This window comes from Lupinus angustifolius, chromosome LG15, assembly GCF_001865875.1.
Source record: "Lupinus angustifolius cultivar Tanjil chromosome LG15, LupAngTanjil_v1.0, whole genome shotgun sequence".
Classification (NCBI taxonomy): domain Eukaryota; kingdom Viridiplantae; phylum Streptophyta; class Magnoliopsida; order Fabales; family Fabaceae; genus Lupinus; species Lupinus angustifolius.
Genome location: NC_032023.1, coordinates 12,520,870 through 12,531,279, shown reverse-complemented (window position 1 = coordinate 12,531,279; position 10,410 = coordinate 12,520,870). Strand labels below are relative to the sequence as shown.

Below are 10,410 nucleotides of genomic sequence, written 5' to 3'. Positions count from 1 at the left end.
ACTTCAGCTTGGGTTGACTCCTCCCGACTCTCCGATAACTTCAACTTGTCGCCAAGTTGAAGCTTCTCATCCTCAGCCCTTCTGAGGCAATTAGTAAAGGAGGTCATTTCCCTTTGGGCAACGCCGAAATCCTTCAGGGCTGACAAAGCAGCCTCCCGGGCATCCCTTAGTTGGACTGATATGGCGGAGAGCTCTTTGGTCGTAGCAAGATTCTGCCCCTCCAAACTCGTCATGGCTTTAGCGTGTTTTCCTTAAGCTCATGAAGCTCGCCTAAATGTTGCTCCTACAGGTTTGCCAGAGCCTCCTCACCAACCCAAGTGGCAAGTACTCCCTCACCATCAAGATACTTAGCCACCAAAGTCGCAAAACCCCAGCCTCTCGGGTCCTACACAGAAATTTAGCCAAGGGTATGATGTTGTAGGTGTACCTTGCCTGGGCGGGGGTTGATTTTTTCTTGCCCCCTCCAACAACCTTATCCATCCCAGACCTCTCTTGTCGATCGACCTCCACTTTAACAACTTCAGCAGGGGTAGTTGCTTCAGCTGTCAAGTCGGTAGAATGACTAGGGCTCAACCCAGAGGGAGTGATAGCAATAGGCTCATGGCAAGAAAGGGGAGTCTCCCCCGAGTTGGCAAGATGCATGTCTTCCCTCCAAGGAGTAGTAGCCCCCTAGATGGGTCGTCAGATCGAGCAGGAGAACTCTGCATGGCCCTCCTGTTGGCTTCAACATTCTTCCTCTTCTAGGCAGCATGTTTCAGAGTATGCGCTGATCTACTTGGTTGCTCATAGCCACTATTGAGAAAAACAAGAAGAAACAAATCAGACACATAACGTAATAATCAGAATGTTATTTTAAAGACACTTATAGTTGGATACCTACTGACTGACTCCTCGAACGCTTGATCGCCTTAGACGAGCTTATAACATGTAATAATACCCCCACCTCGATCCAGGACATCATCTCATCCGCCACCCTTTTTCTTGAGCACACAACTGCTTGTAGGAAAAGCTGAAGGAGTCGGCGTGCTTCTGATTATCAGGAAAAAAGGAAACAATATAGATTATCAGGGCCATACGCCCAGGTATGGCATGATCTTCTGGCCTCTACCCGGAAGATATCAGTCTTCTAGTTCTTTACTGACCCTTCGAAGGGCTAGTAGAGGGTACGACAGTTCTGAGACTGCAAAGACATCCACCACCGACGGCCTTCCTTATTCTCATCTTTGTTTGTGCTCTGAGCCACCCAGAACATCTAGAAAAACAACCGGATGGTGAAGGGCCGTTCCATAATGTCACATAATATCTTAAAAGCCTAGATAAACCCCTAGGAGTCGGGATGGAGTTGAGAAGGGGCCACCTAGAGATGTTGTAGCACCTCGGTATACCATCATTTGAAGGGGATTGTCACTCCTATTCGTTGGCAGACATACTCGTACATATAAAATCTCCAAGTTATGATTCTCGATGAGTATGTTCTAGAAAACTCGCTCCTAGTCATTTTGGGTGTACCACATGATGTCGTTTGTAAGGCGAGTAAGCACATCTATGGCATGGCGCACATTTAGGGGGAAGAAAGTAGGTGTGCCCAAGACTTCCCAGTCAACCCACCAGTAGGGGGAGTTTGGACCCGCCATACCCTCTAGAATGATGAATTGATCGACACGACTGGCGAAGTTTAGCCTCATGATTAACATGTCACTAGAAGAAGCGTTAGAATCCCAACTAGACATATCCAAGATCAGATGCCACTTCTTGGAGAAAGCTGCCTGGTCCATCGCAACTGCATCACCTTCGGCCTTTTTCCTCCTCAGGTTACGTAACAAGGTCGATTGGGAGAGTTGTCTTTTTTGCCTCGATGTAGATTGGCTAGTACCCGGGGCAGAGGCAAGACAAGCTCGTCGATGATGATAGGGGCAGGTTTATTGAAAATAGGCAGAGGTCCGGACAGGATCTCCACCTCATCAGGACTAGACTCCTCACTAAACTTTGCTACGACCGAAAAAAGTTATATATAGGTAAAATGGAGAGAAAAGAAATTACCGAGCGATTTGAAGTCGGAAATTCTGGAAGAAAGAAAAGGTTGATGGCCAGATTCAAGAATGATGCAAGATCGGCAAAAGGAAAATATTCTGAAAGTGAAGTGAGGAAGAATGAAGGGAGCAGCCCCCTATTTATAGGAAGTAGGCTGGACCCGAGCCTAGCCTAAAGCCCAATCCGGAGACTCATCTCGTTCATTCAAAGCCACTCGAATATGATCCAACAGTGGCTCAAGAAACGAAACAAGGAATCTGAAATGAACCGATGCATCAGTTGGACACCTAAGATCACCACCTGAATCGCTACTGACCCTCCACATGTCGGTCAAAGGCAAATTATTATCATAACCTACCCATATGCCTCGAAGCTACTTGCACGCCCGGACCTATAGCAACAAGTTGACCCCAATCAACAGATCCAGGTCAAGCCCACCCGCAATGAATATATTGAGTCTAACAACACACCCATCTATCAGCCCTACTGCTAGTCTGGGGGTAACTGTTCCACCCCTGATAAACTGGGTAGATATCTGATTAAAGTCACAACATCGCTACCAACCAAGAAAATGGTTGATTCAAATATTAAATACCTATTTTTTTCTAGCAAGAAAAATATCGTGGGAAAAAACTCACTAAAAAAATGTAAGTCCCTCAAAGAAGTGTCTTGAGTCTAATGAAACTCAAATCAAGTTAAATATATTCTATTAAAGACACTCAGACATCTTCAATATGTTGTATCTTCTACACATCTATTTTCTTTAAAAAGAGAAAATGATATATGCACTGATAGTGTATGAGTTTTATATATTATCATTGTATCATTTACTATAGATATTTAATCATCGATCATTAACTTTTCAGAGAAAGTAATCCAAATGAATGATGTAGTGTCCATGTATAAATTCTTACACTTATAGTTATAGTTTTTCCACTCTTAAAAATATGTTTCATAATATTTTCTTTCTCTTATAAATAATATTTTCATTTCTTCTTCTAGCTTCTTCATAAAATATACGTCCCCTAAATCCATGAAGTCTGGTGGAAAGAATACACATGGCCGAAGGTAAAAACATCTAAAGGTTATTCACATTTTTTGTCTAATTCTACCATTATTATCATAAGTGTATATCTGTTGTCTCATACTTAGTATTATTTTATGTACCATGATCGTGTGATTGGTTAAGAAAAATATATTATATTAAAATTTAATTTTTAAGAATTTTTCTGCTCATTCATAGCTTATGCCACATAGAATAACACCGATTATAGGACAACATATGTGCTCCCGATTATCATCCAGAATCATGACCAAAGTAGATTTAGGATACAATGATGTATATACTGATAATGTAAAAAAAAATACTATAACTATATTTTGCATTATTCATATTTAATTATCATTAACTTTTAAATATAAATATAAATAATACAAATGAAAAATAAATGTAGTAAATATGTATATATTTTTTACACTCACTCAAAGTCTCTAAATTAAATCTAAGCAGAATCATCTAATCATTCATATTCAAGGTAAACTTATGAATTAACTATTAGTTTGTTGGAAACTATTAGAGAGAACTTTTAAATATAAAATCCAAAAGACTCAATAAATATTATTTCATATCATTTAAAATTATTTTAAGTTGTGATATCATTTAGAATTATTTTAAGTTGTGATATCAAGACTATTTGAACTACGTAGAGACATTTATCTACAAATTTGGTGACATGAGGCCATACGTCACACCACATGTAAGTCATATTGAAGAACAAAGCTATCACATTTTACATATTTTATACGTTTAACACAAATGTTTTATTAGTTTATTAATTAGTTTGTTTAGGTAAGTTTGTTACATATTCATGTACCATAAATAAGGTCTTATGCCTTAATCAAATAATGAGAAAATTTCACAATATTCACTTTATGCTTCCGCATTTTTTTCGCAATATGGTATCAGAGTCTTCATCCTGAAGGCTTTGATCACCGCTGTGCATTTTCTAAAAATTATTGTCTTTCTCTTCCATCATTATGCATCAACCATCAAACTAAGAAGAAGCTGGAGTTTGGAGTACAAAGGCAAATCAAATCACCAACAATCTTTCTTCCATCAAGTTGTTTTGGCTTCTTTATCTATACCGAACATCTTCTAATACTGCTTGTGAGTTCCAATTACAAATATATACATTTCTTCCACTATATGATGATAAGATGTGATCTTGAGATGAAGGAAAATTTGTGGTTTCCATGGAAATTGAGATTCCAAGTCTTGAAGGGTGATGATCAAGAACCTTACATGAGAATGGTAAACAAAACAAGAAGAGGAAGAAGAAGATCACAATTCTACACCTCCAAAGATATATTTACATCATTCTGGTGATGATGGTTTCTATGATGTCGAAGCCATTCACCGCAAGAGGATCCACATAGAGAAACTTGGTCACCGTAAGCGCAAACATCACCATATGCTTCAAAAACAACAAGAACAAACAACAACAACAACAACAACAATAACAACAAGATCAACAACAAGATCGACAACAACAACAACAACAAGATCAATAACAACAACAAGATCAACAAGATCAATAACAACAACAAGATCAATAACAACAACAAGATCAACAACAACAAGATCAAGTGATTGATAAAATCCAATCACGTTAGGATCGAGATTCCGATTCATTACATTGTCACGATATCAAATTGAATTATCAAGCTGCGGTCATTGTTATTTACCATCCAGCTTGAAGGGGGCTATTGAAGAACAAAACTATCACATTTTACATATTTTACACATTTAACACAAATGTTTTATTAGTTTATTAATTAGTTTGTTTAGATAAGTTTGTTACATATTCATGTATCATAAATAAGGTATTATGCCTTGATCAAATAATGAGAAATTTTCACAATAAGTCATAACCCAAAAAAGAGAGTAAAAAAGGTCACATGCGTTAAAGGGGAAGGAATCTACAAGATTATCAATCGATGAACGGACACAAATCACACAATCATGTGAGTGTTTTTTTTTTTAATTTGTCTATTCCAAATAATCTCAACGGCCTTCTCCTGCCAAGAAAATTCCAAGAATTTGACGGCAGGGATTTTGATTAATTAAGTATAGGAATTTATGCAGACAACAATAAGTAAATTATTAGTTAGTTTGTTATTTAATTGATGAAAGTATTCACCAAAAAAAATATTGATGAAAGTATTCACCAATGAGTTTGTTATTTAGTTGGTGACGGCATTTTCCTATAGTGTTCATTTTTAGAATGTAATATTTATGCGTTGATAATGTAAAGATTTATATATAGTTAATGTATTATTTTTGTACAACTTTTCATTCATTTATATTAATTTTATTTAAGAGTCAATAATAATTAAAAATAATGAATAATGTAATAACAGTATAAAGAATCTAACACCGTTTGTGCATATTTATATTTATTTTTGTGAGATTTTTATTGTCTCAAGTAATAATTAGATTCAAACTACTGTATACCAAATAGTGGTTAGTTCATATGTACATTTTTGCTTCCCTTAATCTAAGCAAAGTTAGATAATCCAAATTTAACACGTATAAGTTTAATTTAAGAGAACTTGTAGAGATAAATATGTGAAGTCTATGGGGTAAACGATTGTTGAGAATCTCAGTGCATCAATTATAAAGGAATCCTCATCCTTTTGCCTTTTCACGTTCAATTATGTATTGTTCTTTTGCCCATTCATTCCCTTTTTCAATACCTTTTTTCGTGCTACGGCATTAATCCTAGATTGTAACAAATATTCATAGTTGGTCCTTCGCTGAGACCGCATATCTATTGCTACCGTGTCTTGGCTACAGCATAGGCCTTGTCTCTTTAATCTTTACATGTCTACCTATGCTACATGATTATCATTATTATTATTATTTAACCTTCGCTTTATGTTGTTATGATGATTTTCACATCTAAAAGTGACAAAAAAATATGCAAAAGCGAAAGTAATTTGTACTTTTAGTTATTTTAGTTTCACTGTACATCCATTAGTTAAGTTATAAAAACTAAAAAGGCCCAACCATAAGTTAGTTGCTGCCGTCACATTACTTCACCGTGCCACCTAGGATAATCCATGAGGATTCATATTTCACTTTTTTGTATTACTATGGGAAGTACTCATATAGAACTACTCATATTTTTTTGTATTACTCGTACCATGCGTAATTGTTCTTTTTAATAAGTATTGCTATTAGTAATCAAATTCTTGAGATTTTGATCTTTTGTGGATATAGTAGAATCTTACACTAGTAGACTTATAGAATTGTAGGTGCAATGTTTTTTTGTGATTTATAATAAGTTATTAATCTTCAAATATACTTTTTGCCCGCTCTCCTATTAGCTAAGCTAAGTTATCATTTAAACCACAACCCAATTGCTGAAAGCATGGGACAATGTAACAGGAAATTTGATCCGAAGTATTGGTTAAGTTTTTATTTTTATGGATAACTTGTATCCTCCAAAGACGCAATCCTTCCTCTAATATGGTAGAACCATTTTAAACAATAAAACTCTACAAAGTTGTGTTCTCGTAATTTCAAACATGAAACATCTTATTAAACTTATTGTTAGCTTAATTTCTTATTAGTTAATAGCATTTTGTTTCCTATCATAAAACAACCACGTGCCAAAATTATTGGCGAGTTTAATTAGTGTTTGCTTTTGACATCTCTCCTTCTATTATGTATTTAATTATATTGCTATATAGCTTTTCTAGTTTGCTTTCCGTCTGAAACAATTTGCTTTATAATAACATAATATATGTTAATGCTCAGCTTCATCTATCAGTGTCCCAAGCACACATGTCATCACATTATGCTGCAATTAAGCAGTGCCAATTATGCATAATTTAATGGATTAAACTTTAGCATATTAAATTTCAGCGGTTAGTCAGTATTAGCAATGAAAAACATGGTGATACTGTGTTACAACATTTCCCTTTTAGTACACTTATATGATCTGAAAGTGATTAGTGGTTTGCAGCCTCAGCTTCCATTCATGATATATATATGCTCTATTGACTGGATAAAGCACACCACTTCAATTTTTTTTTGTTTTTTTCTCTTGGTATCTAGCTAGTAATTTAGGACCATTTGAGAGTTAGTTTTTAAAGAACAACGAAACGAAGAGAAAGGCTTAAGAGCCATAAAATATACTTATGAGGTGAATCATAAACTTTTTTTTTCTCTTCTTTTCTCTTCAAAATCAAAATCTCAAACAAACTCTTAAAGTAGAGGAAGGATTTTATTCATATGGCATTGAATAGGAATGCAAATACTACCAACCATAATTTTTTGTGATATAATTTATTGCGTGTGTGTTGCATGGTATAATTTTTTTTAATTCTTTTTGCTACAATTTTGTGGTCATGCATGACCTTTGATTCCAATAAATTATTCGTCCTCAAATTCATTAATCTAACTGTGTTTTAATTTTTTCATGTCCACAACCAGTTCCATATGAACTCTAACCTTGAATAAAATAATGACATTAAAAATTTTGGTCAAAAAAAATGCAACACATGGTAACTAACTAGATCCAATACAACTAATACATGATTAAGTTTGTTAACCATTATTTTAGGGTTATTATTATGTGTTTGAAAAAGATACTATGTTAGAAAAAGTAAAACCCACCTTGATAATCTCTGGCTTAGAAAATTAAAAAGCATCATATATCTTGGTAAGAGCATATTCTTTCATTTAAGTAAAAGGTGTGTCTCAATATATAGCAAATTTAGTGTGAGAATATTTTATTTCTAGTGTGAGAATTCAAATCTCAGTAGCGAGAAAAACTTATATGGACATATATATTTATAAACAATCAATATTTATATTGATTAATATATTAAAAAAAGATAAGGATTCACTTACTCCAAAATTAAATTTATTTAAATTTATTTTTCATCATAGCCATCAATTATAGGGAAATACAATAGTTTGAATTAGTGAGTAGATCCAACCCATTAGATATCCATAGAACTGATGGCTAAGATGAGAAGTAAGTTCAAAAAACTTACTATTAGAGTAAGTGGATCCTCACTCAATAAAAAATTATACTAATTAATTTTTATAGATAAAAAAATACAAAAATCTGGTTCCAAATAAGATGTTAATATCACATGTCTAAGAAGAGAGATTAATCCCATCAAAAATTTGTGGTGACTCCTTGAGGGAGACAAAAAAAACAAATTAAAAAACATCAATTGACTTACTTGATATCCACTAAAGACATGTTATAGTTAGTAATTGCATGCTCAGGTTCTTAAATAATTAACTTAATAACTTTTACAATCTAGCTTGATTTGTTGAGTCATTCAAGTTAAATTTAGTGAAGAAAAAATCTAAGTTCCTAATTATCTTCATTGTCGTGAAAGGGCTTCGATAAATCCAAAAAAGATAAAAGGTTCATGATTTAATTCCTAAGAGCAATATTTGTCGAGAGAGACTACACATTTTAAAAATGATTAATTCCTTACTGAAAAAATGAATGCAATTACAATCTGAACTAGTTTTACACATCTGGGGTTCAAACTGTACACATTCACCAACAACCACTGCATTGGTTATGGTTGATTAAGTGGCTCTCTAATCATTATACAATTGACAAAGAAGTAAATAGTACTAAACTAACTAACTTCCCTATAGTTAAGAACCAAACCTTCTGGCTCTAATGGCGCTATGGTTACAATCGTTTCAGGCACAAGCAACATAGGTTGTTGTATTGATGAGGTTTCTTGCCTTGTGGTGCACCCAATAATCTTTTCACAAGTCTCAATAAGACACTGTCTACACTTAGGGCAAGAAGAATGTGAACTTAACCATTTATCAATGCATCTAACATGAAAACCATGGTTACACTTCGGCAAAATTCTCACCTTATCACCATTTATGAACTCTGAAAGACATATAACACACTCTGAGTCCAAACTTGGAAGATTTAACTCAGCTGAGTAAGTCACTGTAGTGAAAGTCTTGAGTGCTTTCTTCTTTATTCCTGTGTTTGCTACCACAGTTGGAGTGTAAGTATTGGTGGTTGATAAGTCATTGGCAACTAAATTTGAACACTTTAATGCACATCTTATGATTGTGTTTAAACCAAGTGAGCAAATTAGAGCACATAATAAGACTGAGAGTACCATAACAACATTTGCATCAAAGTTACTAGATTCTGTTGAGTTGTGGATATTTGTGGAAGTTGGGGGGTTAACTGAGTTGAGTGGTTTAAGTGAGGTTTGGAGTAACCTTCTTGAGTTGAAGTTTTCAAGAAGAGGGTGTGAAGTAAAGGAAGTAGAAGGATACATATTTTTTGCTAGAGGTAGTGAATGTTGATTTGTTATTTAGAGAGGTTCTTGTGAGTGTTTATCTCATGGGACTATATAGGGAAAGTTCACATGGTGGATTTTGGTGTCTGGTTCTGATTTGAGTACGAAATGATTATTAATTTAGTGACTTATTTCTTAGTAATTAGAATATTCTTGAGGAGTAGTGCCGTCATATCTATGAAACAATGGAATTCATAATGTCTTCGGTACATGTGAAGTTGTGAACTAGTGTAGTAGAATACGGAGAAGTGTTAGTTTTTAAATAGTAGATTATATTGGAAACTGAGTTTTGTTAAATTATATAAATTATTCTTCACTTTTTATATATATAAAAATTTTAAATTTTATACTTTTGTTATACTCAGTACTCTTGTATGAGAAATAAGTGTAATATTATACACAATTTTTTTTTATAAATGTAATTAAGTTAAACAAAATATGATATATTGTTGAGACAACTCCAAATAATATACAAATCAATGTATCTTCATTATTTTTTTACTACAAAATACATCAACAGATCTAAAGAGATATTGTTTAAATTGCTCTTATACTTTATCGTAACGAATCAAAAATAATAAAGAGATATTGATTCATATATTATTTGGACTTGTCTCCATAATATATCATGTTTTGGTTAACTTAATTGCATTTATCACATTTTATGTATGTGTAAAAAAGTGAGGAGTGATTTATGTAATTTTGCTAAAACTCAGAAAATGTCAATATAATTTACTCTTTTTAAAATTATTTTATTCTGAAATAATTTAAAATAATTGTTAAAAATTTATTGAAGTCATGTGAAAATCAGTATTTAGTATTGGATTTCATATTCTAGACTGGGTTATTTTCTAATTATTGTAAATTAATCTTAACGATAAATATATTGTTTTACACGTACACACCAATTATTAAATTCCCACCATCATACATAAGAAAGTGTGTTGGCCGGTCATGGTTGTTTTGTTGACATAACTTTAGTTATTATAAAATACAAGTCAAAAATAA

The 10,410-nt window shown here is 33.6% G+C and overlaps 1 protein-coding gene across 1 annotated transcript; it reads right to left on the bottom strand.

Annotated features, from left to right (window-relative positions):
• On the bottom strand, positions 8,565-9,404 carry LOC109327893 (RING-H2 finger protein ATL78-like). Its single transcript, XM_019561063.1, has one exon. It carries the CDS (start codon positions 9,379-9,381, stop codon positions 8,707-8,709), a length of 675 nt encoding a protein of 224 aa, XP_019416608.1. The 5' UTR covers positions 9,382-9,404; the 3' UTR covers positions 8,565-8,706.